Raw genomic sequence first — 20579 nt, 5'->3', positions numbered from 1 at the left:
TGGCACTTTTGGCGCAATTTTTGGGCACTTGTTTATAGGGAATGACGTAATTATAGTAATGTTACGTCCAGCCTTATGGGTTTTTAACTTTTACTTGGTAGGAGGAATTAGGTGCAGAAAACACGTACAGAAAATACGTGAGTAAAGGAGGGGCTTTATCTATTTCGGTATTAACTAATAAAATGAACTAATAAAACTCAAATTGTAGATGAGTTTATGATGGTTTGAACATTTAACGTTGTTTTTCTCAATATTGTCTTTATGGCAGAAATCAATAGAACATAAAATGTATATTTCGATGAGATCTACAACTGAAGTATTTTTTTGAAATTTGTATTATTTATGGAAATAAACAGAAAAAATCATAATATTATTAAAAATTAAATATTTTGAAAACTAGCCGTTTCCATACATTCGCATTTGTGGCATTTAACTATATTTAGTAAATACTACATTTTTTTACAAAAAAATTTAAATATTTAAAGAAGTATAATTTAATAAAATTAAAACGCTATACACTTTTGTTTATTTTTTTTTTCTTTGTAAGTAGTAGGAGAGCAAGTATGTCGCCCAAGTAGTGCCGGTTAAGTAAACTGTCGGTCAAATGATCGTATCGGTAAGTGTACTTCTCGGTCATATAATTGTCGATTAAATGATACTGTCGGTCAAGTGTACTGTCAGCTAAATGGTGTCGATCAAATGAAATGTTGGTCAAATGATTGTTGGTCAAGTGTACTGGACCCATACTTAAGTATATAAATAATTTAAAATATTTCATATATTTTTTTTAGTTTCAAAAATGTTTCCTATTTTAAATCTAATCTTTATTTTCAATTTTGTATTCATCAAAACATTACAAAAATCTCCAAAGCTTAGAGGGTGCATATTGGATACTTGTACTTTACAAATAAAATAGAAACTAAATAATTGCAGATTGCAGTTCAGCAAAAAATGATGCTTTGCAACTGTTGTAAAAATTGTGAATCTAATTAGCCTCCAACTTTGGTTAAATCTAAGAGCATATAGCAATCGGATTCATGAATTTTACAACAATTGCAAAACAGCCTTTCTTGTTGAACGCAGCTAATGCATAGTTATATGCGCTTAGAATTAATATTGTTTGCAGAATAAGAATGTAGTATCAGTGGCATCATTGCATTTTTTAATATATATTTAATACCTTGAGTTTTTGTAAGAAAAATGCATTAGAAATAGATAATAGGTAATTAAAATAAAAATTATTTAAATAAAAATAGAAAATAATTTTTGAAAAAAATATATTTTAAGTGCAAAGTACAAAATAGACATTTTACATTTTATATTTCAATTTTAAATGCATCTATTTCAAATAATGCACACGATTAACAAGAACACTTCACATGTTCTCACCCAAATAGCACACGATATTCTATGGATATCCATTCTTGATCCATAAAGTATAAAGTATATACAGGACATTATACATATATAAAACGAATATTTATGTATGGATATAAATGTATGTACGTCATATGTACATAATATAAATATACTTTGATGGATTAATTACTTATACATCCCCATGTATATTTTATGTATATTGTATTTATACATGCAAGTACGTATTGAAATATACATAGATGTACTTTCATGTACATCAGACAAACATATTTTCATGGATTAGTTTAGAATGTTTTCCGATGCATGTCGAATGTTTATTGTATGTATACAGGTGCATGTACGTATCGAAATAAACATAAATGTACATCGGATGAATATACTTTTGTGGATCAGTCATGTATATTTTTCTGCCGGTGAAGGGTTCGAAAACTTGGCGCTGCAAAAACCCCCATTTGAAGTCTGAACATATATGATCTATATAGTTAACCATCTAATTAATCATTTGAACGCTTCAAAGTATTAGTGCTAAATAGATCGCAATTTCCATCAAATTATTAAGGTTATGGAAAAAGATAAATTTAACAATGAAATTAATAAGTAAATAAATTAATGCTATTTATTTTTAATGTTTTGATAAATTTAATTGTTTTTATAAAAAATAATATAATTGCATCAGTTTATAACATATAGGTATATGTAGACAATAACAAGTACCCATGTCGATGAGTCAAATTGGCATAACAGATAGAGTAGAACAAGGTTTGTCATTCTAGGTCCCGGGTTCAAAACCAGCGCAAGTAAGAATAAAATAAAATAATTTAAATTTAATTAATTAATAAAAATTTGTCTTAAATTTAATATGTACTGTTTATAAAAATAATTCTAAAAAAAAGAAATTTTTATTTTATTTTTTATCTCTAGTTACAGTTTAAAGATATCCGATTAAGAAATCTTTTAGATATCAGTTTCATGATATCTTTCTGTTCTCAAAAAATATTGCGCATTGCTTAACATTCTGACATCATTATGTTATTATTTAGAAGTCTCTTATCATTTTCAAAAAGAGGATATCTTTCAGAGATTTTTTTGACAACATATTGTTTACTGGGTATATATATATATATATGATATACATGGAACGTTCAGCTGTATGTTTTATAAATAAACAATGGAGTGCATTTGCTGATACAATGGATATAGGGGAGACGGGGCTTAAATTAACAGGGGTAAGTATTAACGCTCAATTTTTGAAAATACTATTCTTCTTAGCTGTTCTATTTTAGACTTTTTTTGTCCTATGTAACGCTCTACACTAACTGACGACACGCAGTGTCCCGCTGGACGTCATGCGAGAAGTTGGCGCATGTGCGTTGCATTTTAGTCAGCTAATGGAAAATTTTTATATGCTTAAATTTTGATTTTTGCCTAAATTTGTCGTCATTTTTTCCTTTCATTTGTTTTATATGATTCTTATATTAGTTTATTTTTAATTTTTTACGTTATTTTGAATATTATTTTACTAGTTTTTGGATGAATTAAATTAAGTAATAAATTATTAAGATTAGGCAAGTATTAACAAATTTCTGGGGCAAGTATTAACACTGTTAATACTTACCCTGCGGTTAATTTTAAGAATGTAGTATGATATTTAAATCAGAAAACATATACTATAGTTTTTTTTCTGTTTTTAGAATGAGAAATTATAAAAAAGACGGACAGAAGGACGAAGAGTAACGATAACGGTAACGTTACCTCATTTATCTGTGTTAATTGTCATTCTGACGACGATGAGTAGTAATAATATTTAATAATAATAGTTTCTGAATATTATAGTAATATAAAGTTAGTAGCTATAGATATGTTTAATGAATAATACCGATGTGCTATGTTCTTTTTTGTATTTCAAAGAGATTTATGCAATATTTTTGTTGTAAGCTGTAATAAGAACACTATGCTGTGATTTTTTTGTTCTTGAATAGTAATATAATGTTACTAACTATTATAAATATGTTTAATGAAAAATGTGCTATGTTCATCTTTGTATTTTAAAAAAGTTTATGCTATTTATGATATTTTGGTTATAAGCAAATAACTTTTTCTATGTGATTACATGATTTAATTAACCTCAAATAAATCAAGAATTTTATAAAATAAAATAAAATTACATTTTTATTTAAGAAAAACTAAAATAACTAACAGTGTTAATATATATGTTAATAGTTGCCGTATGTTAATAACTGCTCCTGAGCTGTTAATTTTTGCCCCAAATGCGGGGCAAAAATTAACATGACACTTTTTCCAAAAAATCGTCTCTTATCAAAAACTTATTAGTAATTTAAAAAAATATCCTTGCTTACATATTAGCTAAATGATCATATTATCACTTGCAAAAAGCAATATATCCAAATAATATCTGAATTAGAAAATACAACTGCTTTTTCAAAAAATGTTAATTCTAGCCCCCGTCTCCCCTACTATGAATGCTAATTTAAGTACATGTCGATATCCAATGGACATTCAATATCCATGAACATATATATAGTGTATGTGCATTGTATATTTTTGTGCTATTTGGGCAATTCATAAGTTTAAAGAAGCATTCTAATTTGGAGGATGAAAAAATTTATTCTCTTTTGCAAATTAAAAAAAATAACTACATATTTTTCTATGTTTTTACAGATTTACTTGTACATATTTAGGGAATAATAAAAAATTTTGTTTAGGCTAAATGTTTATTGGCTTTTACATTAAAAATAACTTAAAAACATATTTTTCAAATTAATTAAATGATTAAGTAATAATTTCTCAGAAACTTATATTTTCGTAATTTCTTAAAAACTAATCGTAAGGTGTCAACTTCAACTTTGCGTGTAAATGTTTATCATTTAAATCAGAATTATTAAAATATTTATAAATTAATTATGTTATAAATTAATTTTATTAATTTTTTAAAATATTTGTTTTTCCATATTATTATCATAATTTATAATATTTTTAATTAATTGTAGTTTAGAAGATAAAGTTTAAGTAGCAAGGAAAAGCGAGAAGAGGACACTTTTTATTAAAACTAATATCAATATTCACACAATTATAGACAATTATTTTAACTACTGTGATTATCTAATTGAATAATCAAAAACTCAAGAAATATATTTAATATATTTTTCTTCATATAATTTAATAAATAAGAAAAAATTCGTGTTGAATGCAAAATAATGGCTTAAGAAGACATAGGGTTCTTATTTTGATACATATTTCGGCTAATAAAGACAAGACCAACTAAAAGATCATCCGCTAATTAATACAAAGGTTTAATAAAAAATTATTAGAAACAGAATTGTCTTATGTTTTTATAATAGGATACAAATTTTCAATATGTAATAGACGTTTTTATAAAAAAAATTAAACTGGAAACCAACAGTGAAAACAGTCAAAGTCGCTTACCTGTTAGCTCTTTTCAAATCTTACAACTTTTATTTAAAACACTTTTTTCGAAAATTTTTTGTTTTCGAAACATTTTGACGTTTAATTGTGAGTTAACATATTGAATAACTCAACTGTTGAGTCACGCTCCCCGCTATATAAAAGTCAATAAACTCGACTATTAAATCAATTACGCTTTACTCTATAAATCAGTATTGCTTTGGCTTCTGTAGGAGCAACTGTGTTTTATGTTGACCTTTTGTTAACTTGTGAATACGTTTTTTTATGTGCACAACTAAAATAATTAATAATTGTGTAAGAGAAAAAAAATTATTTGTATGTATTTAAAAAAAAATATGATATCGAGGGAGGGGAAGGGGCTTCCGAAGAAAGTTCTAAAATTTTTATAGACCGAAAACGTGTTAAAATAAAACGATATGTATATAAAAATATTTACAGTACACATATCTTCAAATTTAAAAAATTATACATATATGCCAAATCTAGAAAAAATGTATTAATATGTTTGCTTAACGTATTTATATATATATGTCTAATTTTTAGTCTAATAATTAAGAGATAACGTATATAATCAACCAGAAATTGAAATTAACTTATTGTTGCCAGTAATTAACAGCAGGAATAAACCATTTTTTCAGTCGACAAACTGGCAATTCTTTATTCAAAACGTTGTGAGCTAAAGCCTTAATAAAGAATTGTTAGCTCGTCGACTAAAAAATTGTTTATAACATTTTTTAATTTTTCATATAATAGATACATATCTCCAGTAGCATTGCAAACAAAAACTGACGATTAAACATTGTTAAACCTTGATTAACCTCTTTCCAGAATAAATATATTGCTAAGGTATTCTCGATACACTCTATAGAGAAAGGCTCGTACAACATTTATACTCTGACAATTAGAATATATAATGAAGAGCAGAATGCAGTCTTTCGTGCTTGTTACATGTCTACTAGCCGTGAGTACAAAACCAAAACGTTCTGTAATCTTTTAAATACATTAATTACAAATTTATTAAATTAAAATTTTAAGTATACTTATTACAGATGTATGTACATATATATAATGCAATATACATATATGTATTAATATACATAAATGTATATTGCATTATATATATGCATTATATATACATGTGATACGTAATGCATTTTATATTTTAATTATATTCTTTATATAACTATATCAATATTATATTAGTTATTTGTTGTAGCTAAACAAAATATTATGCATACTTAATAATTATTAAAACAAATGTATTTATATTTTTTTATATAAAAATAATAAGTTTCTTTAGTTATTTGTTCAGACGGTCGTTTACGCAATTGATCCTGAAATCGTTCAACAATTGCGTCCAGACTTAGAAAAATGTGCAAAAACATTGCCAAAGTGTGAAAATGAACCGAGTGAGTATGAAATATTATGATAAAACAGTAAATATTAAATTATCAAAAATTGGTTTTATTTAATCAAGAAAATTTAAAACAAATTATATTTCTCTAAATCAAGTTTTATTGATCAAATTTGTTATTATGAATATCTATCTTTTTATTCCCAACATTTATAAATTCAACAAAATTAAATCAGCAATTTTTTTTAATAAAAAAGTTTGGTACTAAATCTACTTTATGTATTATAATTAAACTGTGGCACGTCATTTTACTTTTTAATAGTATTATTAGAGTCTCAAGTTATACTTTAGTCAATACATTCCAAAATAACATCTTCCTAAAAATATAAATATTAAGATAAGTATATAGGATAATGAAAACCTCATTTGTATTAAACTAGCGGATCTATGTGTGCTTGTGCCTAACTCTTAGTTACAATCGGTACATGTTAATTCTTCCAGACGGAAGGCTAGTTATTTCTTATTTTTCTATCTTATTATTGGTCTTGCTTAATCATCGGTCACTGCTCTTGTATGCGTGTGAGCTTACTTGTATGCTCACCATATTTTTATTTATCATTTTCTGTTTGTTTGGCGATCTATACCGATTTTAAATAAACTAAGTTATTTGAGTGTACAATTGTAATAATTGTTTATCAATTCAGCAGTTGAAACCGACCGCTTTCTACACGGAGAGAATTTTCTCTTAAAAACTACCCTGAAAATCGTGGTAATTGTGAGACAACGTAAACCTTGAAGAATTTTAAAATACTTTTACTAAAATTTACTAAAATTCTAATAAAATTGGGCAAAGTTTTAGTAAATTTTGTTAGAAGTATAGTAAAATTTACAAAATTTTGTCAAATTTTATTAAAATTTTAATAAATTTTGTCAAAAGTATAGTAAAATTCTTCAAGGTTTACGTTGTCCTACAATTACCACAATTTTCAGAGTAATTTTTAAGAGAAAATTCTTTCCGTGTAACAACTTTAAAGGAATAAAAATTGATTCTTAATGAACAAATTATATTAGAATATTAATGGGTATTATTTATGTATTTAATTGTAAAAAATCATTTAAAATTATATTTACGTAACTGTTTTATTTTATAGAGGATTTTTTTATAAGGTCTGATGTGTGGTATTGTTTATTATCACAGTATGGCATAGTAAGTATTTATATATATATATATATATATATATATATATATATATATAAAATATATATATATATATATATATATATATAATATATATATATATATATATATATATATATATATAAATTATATAAAAATAAAAACACATACATGTCAATAGAACAATTAAACTTTTTAATTAATAAAATTTTACTTATTTGATTATAAGTTCATATATAATTCTATAATATACTTTAATTTTATAATTAACATTAAAAAATTTAATTTAAAAACAACATTTTTTAATTGAATAAACAAAATAGAAGATAAAATAATAAATTTAAGTATATTTAAATCAAAGAAAGTTAAAATATGCATAAACTTAAATAAACAATAATCATATAAAGTACTTGCTTCGACAATACGTATATTAAAATAGTCATGTAAATTTAATAATGTAAAGTTAATAACGTTATAATTTAACAATTTAAATTTTTAACTTTAAGCTGAACTATTTAATAACAAAACATTATGTAATTATGTAATATTATGTAAATATTTTCTAGATTGATAAAAATGGTGTAGCGATGAAGGAAAATGCTCTTATATTTTGTGACAAGCTGATCTCTGATCTTAATGATGTGGCTTTATGCAAGAAGATAATCTTGGAGTGTGTGGAGAAAAGTAATCAACGTATATTTTTAAAATAAATATTTATTTGTAATAAAATTGTATGAAATTTTGAATCAAAATCTGAAATAATTCTGTTTTGCTCTGTTTTAATTATAGCAAATCAAAAATCAGAATCCGACAAAGAAAAAAGCAAAGATGAAGTAGAGTGTGTGATAAGAAAAGGTTTAGCAGACGTCTTTAAGCAACAAAAATAAAAGAAAACGCATAAAGAAAGACCTGTTGAAAGTATCAGTGCAGTTACACTAAATAATCATTATTTTATGCCAATTTTAAATATAAAATATTTCTGTTTTATTATAGCCCTATATTGTATTTCTTATTAGCGTTTTGAATTAATATGTTATGCTAACAATAAACCACAGTGCATAAAGGTATCTACTTTTTTACAGATTATTTTTATTAAATCCCAATTTTCATATAACGATAAATACATAGATAGCATTATTTTAATTTGTTTGGTAATAAATGCAATCTTTTTTACTATCTGTGCTTTGAAAATGGTCCTTTTATTACTCGTCAATTCATACTGAAAAACCACACTTCGACGCACAGGTAATAAAAAATATTGTATGTAACATGTGTGGATTGACTATTGCTCACTTATGCGAGTGAACGCACTTAGGAGCAATAGCCGATTTACCGTACTTGTTATACAATATACTATTTACTGATTCTTCCTTTTCTTTCTCTTTCTTTTTCCTTCTTTAATATATTTTTTCCTTTCCTTTATATATTTTATATAGCTGATGTAATAAATGATTAGTGTGTGTACTTTGTAAAATATGTTATATTTACATCTATAAAAGCGTTACACATGTATAAGCATTAAATACTACAATTTTTGACTAATTTACGCATTATCGTTTGAATTAATAACCAATAACTAAATTTACACGTTAAAGTGTATTCCGTTTACACATTTTTGCAGAGCATTTTATACGTTCAATTGAGACACAAGTAAATAACATTTAAAAATTCATTCGTTAAACGTATGTGACGCATTATTATTTGAACATCTTCAGTGTATGAAATATTAATATTCACACATGTATATGACAGATTTACTTTTAATTGTGTATACAATCTGATAACGTGCTGGGAGGTTTTAATTATACTGTCAGACGTAAATGTGTGAATATCATACATTGATGAGTGTCTCCCGTTTTAAGAAATCTGTGAATGTATAAATTTTTATAATTTACACGTTAAATGTGTCACATTAACACATTCTTTAAAAATTTTTATTCAACAAGAGACACACATCAGTGTGATATTCACACACTTATTTCTAACTGTATGCAGTTTAAAATCTTTTTAATTGTAATCCTAAATAAAGTTCTTTTTATTTTTTAAACATGTATCTTTCTTAATTTTAATTAATAAAAACGTTTAAAAAATTTAATTTTTAAAATAGTGTAGTTACATAATAGCAACCATTTATATAACTATCGCTGTCAAAACATTGGCTGAGTTCAATGGACAATGTAGCGATGTGGCAGTTGTAAATATCTTTTATATGATTAATTTATATATTTAGATCTAACAGGAACTAAAGGTAAGAACCAATCGTGTTGGAGAATTTTACAACAATTGCAAAGCTGCTTTTGTTGAACGTAGTCAATATAAAGTCTCACTGATCATTGCACATTCAAATAGTGATATTGCAGTTTTACATGTTTATCAGTAAAAATAAAGTTAAAAGTACAAAAAATATGCACATAAATAATTTTTTATTTATCTTTACGCAATTAATGAAAAATTTATGTACCCTACATTATTAAAAAAATTCTATAACTCACGATTAACTAAAATACTTTACATGTTCTCAATTGATAAGCTTAAAGAGACATTATAATCTAGAGCGCAAAAAAATTTGTCCTCTTTTGCAAATTGAAAAAAATTGCTGCTCATATTTTTTTACGATTCACCACATTTACTTGTACATAGTAAATAATGACAAATTCTGTTTTGACTAAATGTTTATTGACTTATGTTACATTAAAGAGAACTTAAAAATACATACATTTTAAGTTGATTGAATAATTAAATAATAATTTCTCAGAAACTTATATTTTCGTAATTTCTTACATACTAATCGTAAAGCATCGACTTCAACGTTTGCATATAAATGTTTATAATTTAAATTAAAATTATTAAAAAATCTATAAATTAATTACTTTTAAATTAATTTTGTTAATTTTTAAAAATAATATTTGTTTTTTTTACATCATTGTAATAATTTGTAATATTTTTCATTAATGCTAATTTATGAGGTAAAATTTAAACAGTATAAAAAAACCGATATTAGGACAGTTTTTATTAAAATTGATATAAACAATTACGCAATTATAGACAATTATTTTAATGGTTTCATGATAGGTCTAACTGAATAAACAAACACTCACCAGTTCTTGATATGTTTAATAAATGAGATAAAATTTGTGTTGAATTCAAAATGATGAATCATAGTAGCTCAAAAGGACATAGGATTTTTATTTTGATACATATTTTGGCCAATAAAGGCGAGACCAACTAAAGAATTATCCGCTAATTAATATAAAGAATTAACAAAAAATTATTAAGAATAAATGTTTTTATGTCTTTTTAGTAAGATACACATTTGCAATATAAGATAGACATTTTTATTAAAAAAATTAAACTCGACCAACAGTGGGAACAGTTAAAATAACTTACTTGTTAGTCCTTTTTGTAATTTTGTACAACTTTTATTTAAAATACTTTTTTCAAAAATGCTTTGTTCGAAATATTTTAACATCTAATTGTAAGTTAATATCCCCACAAAAATTACCTTTTCAAAAAAAGATTAAAAAAGCGCCAAGTATAACAAAAATACATTTTTGAGGGGTTTTTTGCGCGCGTATACTTGGCGCTTTTTTTATCTTTTTTTGAAAAGGTTATTTTTGTGGGGTAATTAACAAAACGTTTTCAAAAATGTATTCTTGTAAAAGAACAAAAAATATATTTTCTTTATAAAAGTAATGAAGAAAATGCGCCAACTATGAAAATAGACTATAAAATTGCTTTTTTATAAACGAAGTTATATACTAAACACACACACACGCACGCACACACACACACACACACACACACACACACACACACACACACACACATATGCACATACACATTTACATGCACGCACAAAAGAAAAAGAAAGAGAGCTAGTTAAATTATTCGGTTTAGCGGCGCCAAGTTTTTGTAGTAAAATATTTATTTGTATTAAAATATTTATTTGTAATATTTGTACAAATAAGTATTTGTAAAAGTAGATGTTCTAATTCGTATGAACATCTATTTTAATAGTTGGCGCATTTTCTTCATATCATTACTTTTGTAGAGAAAATATATTTTTTGTTCTTTTACAAGAATACATTTTTGAGAACGTTTTGTATAAAAATACATTTTTGAAGGTAATTTTTGTGGGGATTTCACTTATTTTGTAGTAACAAGTATCTCATTTCTTTTTGCAATATATAGATATTCTTAAGACAATTTTAAATTTTAATTGTGAGTATTTCGGCAAAATTTGCTGTAACATCTGACAGCAAGTTGCAATTGACTTAAAATTTTATACACAAGCTTTTTAATGATGTAAAAGAAAAATTCAACATGAGCAGCCGCGACACTTGCAAATATTAAGTTAAATAAACAATTAAAGTTGAAAAATTATGAGTATTTCGGCAAAATTTGCTGTAGCATCTGACAATAAGTTGCGATCGACTTAAAATTTCATATACAAGCTTTCTAATGAAACTGCTTTAATTGTTCATTTAACTTAATATTTGCAATTGTGTCGCGACTGCTCGTATTGGATTATTTTTCTACATCATTAGAAAGCTTGTATATAAAATTTTAAGTCGATCGCAACTTGCTGTCAGATGTTACAGCAAATTTTGTCGAAATACTCATAATTTTTTAACTTTAATTGTTCATTTAATTTAATATTTGCAATTGTGTCGCGGCATCTCTATTGGATTCTTTTTCTACATCATTAGAAAGTTTGTATATAAAATTTTTAGTCGATTGGAACTTGCTGTCAGATGTTACAGCGAATTTTGCCGATATTATTGACAACTAAAAAATAAAATAATATAATAATTATGGTTTTTAAATAATTTTATAAATAAAAATATTATATTTTAGTTAAATATATAAATATATATAAATATATATATATATATACATGTGAGTTTATTGTTAATAATTTCAAATTAAAAATAAACGTTGGAAATAAACATTTATACCTAAGGAATTGACCCTACTCGGTGAGCCCAAGCCACACTGCCGCGTAAAGAGGGAGAGAGGAAAAGGAGAAGAGAAGAGAGAGAGCTGTTAAATCTTATTGTATCGACGATTTAGATACATTTTCGACCCATAAGGGGATGCTGGAGTTGTCTGTTTTACCGACAAAAAATAGTAATTTTTGTTTCGCAATATCTTTTTATTTCTTTTATAGATTTGGAAATCCTTCTCCAGAAGAAAAGAATACGCATTGCTACCAGTCTGTGGAGTAGAATTTCTACTAAAAGTGGGAAAAAATTGTTAATTTGCTGTCACATCATAACAATATGTTTGCTTAATATAAAAGATCTACAGTTTGTACACTTACAAAATTCGTATTCACAGACTAGTAGACGATAAAAACAGTGTCGAGTTTCGAAAATTAGATTTTAGTGCCTAATTGAGATGAAATTGCGAAACAAAATTTTAGGTTACATACACGTAAAAAGTCGATAAGTAGAGCAATAAAAAAAAATTTTTTTTGTTTTCGATATAAAGTCCAATTCGCAGATAGATGTTAATATGTGTACTTTAATCCTGGAAAAGAATTTTCAAATCTATAAAAGAAATATATACGAAATCTCATTAATGATGTGCACGAATTATTTTACATTATCGACCCCGATCAAGTTTGAGAGGCAGTCCAGCATCGCCATAACATTAATTTAATCCTTCCGTTTACAATACCCAGATAGCACAGGACGTCCTCAGGATCATCCTGAATATGTCCTGGGATGTCCTGGAATCTTGTCAGGATATAATAGTTGTATTATTGTAAATATTTTATATAAATATTTTATGTATAAATTTGACTTCTAAAGTAAGTTTAGAATGTTAGATTCTGTAATAGTATTAATATAAATTAAAATTTTACTCATGTCTTGAGGACATTCTTAGGATGTCCTGAGGATATATGTATGCTAGCTGAAAACGTTATTCTTAAAACCCACACAGCACACTTTATCCTGAGGATATCCCAAATTATCCCAGACAGACGAAGGCGATCCCACGGATATCTCAATGAGTAGCTCCCGGGATATCCTACAAAAATATCGTAAAATATCTTAAGATATCATATGATGTCCCATTAATATATTTCCCCTAAAAATATCTTAAAATATTATAAGATATTGTAAGATATTCTATAATATCTTACGATATCCTATTACATCCAGATAATATCATATCTTTTATCTCTACAACTAATAGAGCGTAAATCAAGTGTAAAGGAAAAGTGAATTATAATGTAATAAAAGAGTGACAAAAGCGTTAATTAAATCTCTAAGAAACGTAAATTAAAATAGAACATAAAGAAAGTACACTTATCGAAATAATGTGGTATATATTAATAATACTAAAAAATTATTAAAAAATGACATTAAAAAATTTTTTTAATTTTATACAAACAGAGCAAAAACAAATTATTTAATAAGTTATTCCACATGCTATTTTGCACGCATATGTAAAAATAAATAAAAAACTAAAACTTCATATTTATTCATAAAAATATAAGTTAAATATACATATTTCATCCTTCTGACAACATCTATTGTAATGATCTATAACAAATATGTACGCATAAACAAGAAGTACTCATGGATCATCACAAAGCGTTAGGATGCGTATGGTCTTCGAAGTCAAGCAACGTCGGCGATACTTGGATAGGTGACTATTTTCTCGGGTAGAGAGATTAAACATGCTTTAACAGGTACAACTGTCGCTGAAACATGTATACTATGTTATAGTCTTCTTCCTCTTAGAAAATTATCGTAGAAATAATTTGAATTTTTAATTTTTTGTTAAAGTTTTTTTTCAATTCTCAAAAACTGTTAAAAATACTTAGAAATATTAAAAAATTTTCTAAATTGATCGGAATTTTTTATTTTTTAAATTTTTCTGAGAAACGTTTCAATTCTTATAAAAAATCGATACATTTATCATAAATCCTAAAAAAAATCTAAAAAATCTGACAAAAAGTGGTTATTGTTTGCTATTTCTGAGGATGTCCTGAGGAAATCCTATGGTATCCTTAGGACGTCCGGTGGACTGTCCTCAGGATGTCCTGAGGACTAAAAAGTGGCGCTCGTTTGCTATTCCTCAGGATGTCCTGAGAACGTTCCGGGATAAAATCAGGACGTCCTCAGGATATCCACGAAGTCTGTCCTGGACGTCCTGAGGACGCCCTAAGGACGTCCGCGTGCTATCTGGTTAATAGCGATTCTATCAGCAAGAAAATCTGCAGCTTCCATGGAATTTATTGTCATTAGTATTGTCTTGTCTTTTCTTATATCCTGTAAAACGATATTGCATATTTCATACAATTTCTTTATTATATTTTATTACATATTTTATACTAAAACTATCTACTTAAAGAAAATCAGTTACCATAAGTAAATCGCATATCTGCCTTTTGTGTTCAGGATCGATACCGTATGTAGGCTCGTCAAGGATGAGGATCTGTGAGAATTAATATTATAATAATTTTTAACATATATATATATATATATATATATATATAATATATACATATAATTTAATAAGTTATTTTAAACTACGCAATATTGTTTTAATTTATATTTGCAGAATTTAGGATACATTTATTTTTGATACTTCTATTGAATGCAAATCAGGGTGAACCATGAGATCCGTGGCTGAGATACTTTTGGAAATATAAAAATTATGCCTTTTACTATACGCACGTCAACATGTCACTAACCACGAACTGTCACATCACCGCCGTGAAATTCGCCGCGGATTAACCATTACCTCGATAGGCGGATTCGACCGCCAATCAAGACACATAATTTTTCGTTCTGTTCTTCCGCGGACACAAACATGCACTTTTTGTCAATTCTTGTGCCCCTGTCACATTCATAACCATCTATCGCGCGAAAAGCAAAAGTACAAATCTCTACCATCTGTCCTGGGCGACGACGACCATAATAATAATAATAATGACTACGACGTTTCTTAAAAATATTTCATATTTTACTCTTTATGCGAAACTTTAAATAGCGATATTTTCGCTCGTAAGTCACGTAGCGGAAAAATAAAAACACTTTTGTTATATAAATCGGATGCAAGCTATCCATTAAGCTTATTTAGAAATCAATCGATTCAGCCGTTATTGAGATCCAATAATCTACGGAATCTCGCAAACGGCGTCTCGCATAAATAGAGGCACGGCAGTGCTTCGCGCGTGTATACTTGGCACGAGGCACTACCGTGCCTCTTGATATTGAATAACTCAATGTTGAGTCATGGAGACTCCCCGCTAAAAGTTGATAACTCAACTGTTAAATCAAATACGTTTTGCAGTATAAATCAGTATTGCTTCGGCTTCTGTAGGAGTAATTGTATTTTATGTTGACCTCTTGTTAGCTTGCGAATACGTATCTTTTTTTTATAAACACTTAACTAAAATAATTTATAACTGTGTAAGGAAGAAAAAAATATTATTTGTATAAGTTTTTCAAAAAATATAATACAGGTGAGGCGGGCTTCCGGAGAGTTCTGAAATTTTTATAGACAGTAACCTTAAAATAATACGCCTTGTATATTAAAATATTCACAATACATATCTCTTTAAATGAAAAATATATATATGTATCTTAACACAAAATGTCATTAAATACTGTAGAAAAAATACATTAATATGTTTGGTTAACATATTTATACATATATGTCTAACTTTTAGTTCAACATTGAGAACAATTGAGAAATAGCGTATATATTTTTAAATGTTTTAACAGATACATGCCACTAATAGCAATACAAACAAATACTGGCAATTAAACATCGTTAGACTTTCACTAATCTCTTTCCAGAATAAATATTATATATTGCTGAGGTATTCTCGATATATTCTACAGAGAAAAGCTCGTATAACTTTTTATATTCTGAACAATTAGAATATATAAAGAAGAGTAGAATGAAGTCGTTTCGTGCTTGTCACATGTCTACTAGCCGCGAGTACAAAGTCAAAACCTTCTGTAGTCTTTTGAATACATTGGTTACAAAGAACTATGCTCAGTTTAGACCTCGAGTGAATAGTCATAAGTCATATATGAATCGATAGGGAGTTACTGACGAAGTACGAAACAGAATGTTTTAATTGCCTAAATGAATTCTATTGAATACTCATCTTCCCCTCCAGAGCAAACTCTCTGACATGACGGCATACATCGCGTCCAGGGACTTACAAGGGGATCTCGCAAACCCGAAAATTCTGATTTTAATGTAACTTGACATAAATGTAGAGGGGATAAATATATGAATTTAGAAATTTTTAGTTGATGCTTATAAACGGTTTGAAGGGGTAAAACCACCTTTCAAAGTTGAGACATTTTTGCGTTTTCTTGATACATCTCGCAAACTAAACAAAATATGAAAAAATCTTTCATACAAAAGTTTTATAGTATATATAAATACCTCTATTTAACTATGTTATTTATTTAAAAAAAAAAAATTTTTTTTAGAAACAATTTTTTTTGAAAAAATAAATAACAGTTAAATAGAAGTATTTATGCTGTAAAACTTTTGTATGCAACATTTTTTTATATTTTGTTTAATTTGAAATATATCGAGAAAACGCAAAAATGTCTCAACTTTAAAGAATGGTTTCACCCCTTCAAATTCACCCGTTTTTGAATCAAAATAGAAAATTTCTAAATTAATGTATTTACCTCTCTACATTTATGCCAAGTTTTATTAAAATCAGAAAATTTTCCGTTTGGGCTTATAAATGGTTTAAAGGATTGAAACCACCCTTCCAAGAGTTGAGATATTTTTACCTTTTCTCGACATATCTCGTAAACTAAACAGAATAAAAAAAAATGTTTTATACGAAAGTTTTACAGCATTAATACCTCTATTTAACTATGCTGTTTATTTTTCTAAAAAAAAATTTTTTTTAATTAAAATAAGTTTTCAATAAAATTGACATTTACGTATATAGCATGTATGAAGTAATTATACTATATCATACTACATTTTATTTATATCATCTGTGTATATTATGCATGTTATATATTATCTATGTTATAATACTATACATTTAAATTATCTGCATCCCTGTATGTATTAAGGTGCGAATTCATGAGACGCTCGTTTTAGCATCATACGTGATCACGTGACTTTGACTTGACACTAGCGTCAAGAAAGAAAAGCTGGATCTGCCCAGCTTCAGCGCATATGTTTAGCGTCAAACCCAGAGAGAGAAGTATTTGTGGCGCCATTTGCGCTTGAACTGGGAAATAAAAATTATTGGAAATTGATAAAAATTATTTGGAAACATTGAAAAGCGTAACAAAAGCAGTCACTGGTCACAAACAGTCAAGCCGCATTGTTGCAGGTCATTACAGGTTAACCGTTGATCTCTACGTTGGTCGTATGCAAGTGTTATTCAATCAAAATGGAATTAGCTGTAAGTAAAATATAGTCTAATTAAGCTTTATTTTAAAATAATATTTTATTATTAAAGAGCAAAATATAAGAAGTGAGAATCCTAAATATATATTTTGATTTAAATGTAATTTTATAATATTGCATATTGAGTAGAATACGAAAATAATAAATAAATTTATTATTTAATACATCCTATAAAATAAATTGAATACACAATTAAAAAATATATTTTTAGAAATTAGGAAGTTATCTCAATCATAGACATATTATATAAGAATTGGTTATGTACACACGCGCGCGCGCGCGCTCTTACACACACACACACACACACACACACACACACACACACACACACACACACACACACACACACACACACACACACACACACACACACACACACACGTTATACTAGCTATTGTTGCTAAATAAGCTTGAAGTATATTGCAATATATTCAAAAATTTGTTGTATACGTTAATACAATAAAAATCACGTGCTGTAATAATATTAAAAGTTTTGCTTAAATTGAAATTATGTACACTTTGTATCTTTATATAAAGTAAATTTTTCGTATTGATTTTAAGTTGTAATTATATAATAAAATAATGTTACATAAAATAAAACATGCATTAATAAATGTATTATTTTTTATTTTTAGGATTATGAGCTTGTTCAAACATGTGGCGTATTTTTACTTACTTTCATTGTTATCATAAAGTGGCTCTGTACTACTTGTTCGGCATTATTTACATTGCTTCGTCTGAGGAGAGTACCATTATCTAAAATATATACAAATTATTAGTACGTCTATTTCAGTAAATATGAAAAAAATTAAAATGTTATTTACATTTTGAAAAAATGTAAATAATTACATGTGAATGTAAATAATTACATGTAAATTACATGTAAAAAAATATGTGATCAAAAGGATATTGCAGCACATAGTTGCTTAGAAAGATATAATTCTTATACATTTGATCCAGATACGTTATATTTTTATCCAGTAGCAGGTGTGTGTTCAGTAAGTGTGTACGCTATGGTGATGGAGAATATTCTATTTTATTAATATGTAGTATTTATTATATTTTCTACTTTATTTGTAAAAATATATTTTTTTTGATTAAAATTAGAATATTAAAAGCATTTTTTAAAGTTATGTTCATATATTTGAAAAAAATAATTTGCTATTTTTTTATCTATTTAAATACTTATTGTGTTATTTTTATTATGCGCTGAAGATAAGTTTAAATCATTCTTAATATTTATGTTAGAAAGCGTGTTGTGTTTGCATGCAATCAAAATGTAAATAACATTTTAATTTTTTTCATATTTACTGAAATAGACGTACTAATAATTTGTATATATTTTAGATAATGGTACTCTCCTCAGACGAAGCAATGTAAATAATGCCGAACAAGTAGTACAGAGCCACTTTATGATAACAATGAAAGTAAGTAAAAAAAAGCTGTTTGAATAGAAAAATATTCTTCTAAAAATAATTTTTGTAAATAATTTTTTAGACATTGTACAAATATCACAAAAAAGAAACAAAAAGTTTCTTTACAACAAATATCTAAACGCCAAAAATTAAATAATAATACAGGAAGTAATTTAAATTTTGACAATAAAAAATTATTAATTCTTGAAGTGCAAAAGCGCCTACCATTATGAGATTACTCTTTACCTTTGGTGGATCGCAGATATACAATAAAACAACGGTTATGGTCTGAAATTGTTGTGGCATTAAATGGTGAGTATAAATGATATAAAAAATATTTAACAAAGTAACAAATTTATCTATTATATACACTTCTATATAATACTTGATCTATACTTTATAGGTAAAATAAGTACAAAGAAAGTTCAAAACTCTACATGATACATATCGCAAAATTATACAATCAGAACAATGACCGAGTGGATCTGCTAGAAAAGATACAGGCCAAAAATGGCCTCATTACTATTTGATAAGTTTTTTTAAAGATTATTGTCTTCAAAAAGTGTAAGTATATTTTATTTTATTTTAAATAATTATACATTAGAAATATTTATTGATTAAATATAACATATATTGCAGTACAGTGTCTAATATAAATAATGACTGTGATTTAAACTTATCTTTAATAAATGATGAAGATAATGCAGAAAGTATCCAAACAGGTACAATTAAAACATAATAAATTGATCAAACATGTCAAATGATAATTAAGAATTAAGGAAAATTTTGTTTTATGTTTTAGATTCTAATGAAGGAAAAAAAAAGGAAAAAAGACATTTTTACAATTGCATTGGATAAAATAACAGATGCTGTATGTAAAGGAAATCAAATAGTTCTTCCCGCACCACCAGAACCAAACGAAATAGTTTTTTTTAACTTTAGTTGGATTTAGATTATGAAAAATGTCTTCAAAAATTGAGGGACGTGGATATGTGGACAACACGTAAATATCTAATGGATATCCTTGATAGCTGTTTGGTGGACGTGGATATGTGTGCATATCCATTAGATATCCCCGCTAGTTATTCAGAAGATATAGACATTTAAGACATCTATTACATGTCTACTAGTTATCTATAGTAGATATGGATACCATATAGATATGTAGATATTCATTAGATATCTATTAAATATTCTGTGTGGGTTACCCTCCCTATTTTTCTTCGGCCCATTATGTAGTATTGTTATATTTTTATAAATAATATATAATACAATAAATATTTTATAAATTTGAATTAAAAATCTAATGAATAACTTTGATGTATACAATCGTAAAATTTCAACTCAAAACATTGATTATTAACCAAGTTATTAAATAACATAT

The 20579-nt window shown here is 26.5% G+C and overlaps 1 protein-coding gene and 2 long non-coding RNA genes across 7 annotated transcripts; all 3 read left to right on the top strand.

The window, feature by feature from the left end:
• Window positions 1-2004: 2004 nt before the first annotated feature.
• On the top strand, window positions 2005-3564 carry LOC118647606. Of its 2 annotated transcripts, XR_004964796.1 has the most exons (3): window positions 2005-2177; window positions 2459-2606; window positions 3072-3564. It is a non-coding gene; the product is annotated as an uncharacterized LOC118647606 (long non-coding RNA). The 2 variants fall into 2 exon arrangements; XR_004964795.1 differs by lacking the exon at window positions 2005-2177 and having other exon boundaries at window positions 2321-2606.
• A 1408-nt stretch (window positions 3565-4972) lies between these two features.
• LOC105840875 (venom allergen 2) lies at window positions 4973-8422 on the top strand. Of its 4 annotated transcripts, none has more exons than XM_036292810.1 (6): window positions 4973-5118; window positions 5653-5785; window positions 6137-6233; window positions 7330-7385; window positions 7922-8048; window positions 8145-8422. In XM_036292810.1, exons 2-6 carry the CDS (start codon window positions 5738-5740, stop codon window positions 8240-8242), a joined length of 426 nt encoding a protein of 141 aa, XP_036148703.1. In that variant the 5' UTR covers window positions 4973-5118; window positions 5653-5737; the 3' UTR covers window positions 8243-8422. The 4 variants fall into 4 exon arrangements, with proteins under 4 accessions (XP_036148703.1, XP_036148699.1, XP_036148702.1 ...); XM_036292806.1 differs by having other exon boundaries at window positions 6125-6233; XM_036292809.1 differs by having other exon boundaries at window positions 4974-5118; window positions 6125-6233; window positions 7922-8039.
• Window positions 8423-18407: 9985 nt separating this feature from the next.
• On the top strand, window positions 18408-20004 carry LOC118647605. Its single transcript, XR_004964794.1, has 2 exons — window positions 18408-19507; window positions 19599-20004. It is a non-coding gene; the product is annotated as an uncharacterized LOC118647605 (long non-coding RNA).
• Window positions 20005-20579: the final 575 nt, after the last annotated feature.

The sequence above is a fragment of the Monomorium pharaonis genome, chromosome 10 (assembly GCF_013373865.1).
Source record: "Monomorium pharaonis isolate MP-MQ-018 chromosome 10, ASM1337386v2, whole genome shotgun sequence".
Lineage (NCBI taxonomy): Eukaryota > Metazoa > Arthropoda > Insecta > Hymenoptera > Formicidae > Monomorium > Monomorium pharaonis.
The sequence above is the reverse complement of the archived record's forward strand: the minus strand, read 5'-3'. Positions and strand labels throughout refer to the sequence as shown.

Bases quoted from the DNA above. Each gene is read 5' to 3' on its own strand.
- LOC105840875 (XM_036292806.1), top strand. From the start codon at position 5,738: ATGAAGAGCAGAATGCAGTCTTTCGTGCTTGTTACATGTCTACTAGCC. The intron at 6,234-7,329 runs GTGAGTATGAAA...TTTATTTTATAG, and splicing joins AAAGTGTGAAAATGAACCGA to AGGATTTTTTTATAAGGTCT. The intron at 8,049-8,144 runs GTATATTTTTAA...TTTTAATTATAG, and splicing joins TGTGGAGAAAAGTAATCAAC to CAAATCAAAAATCAGAATCC.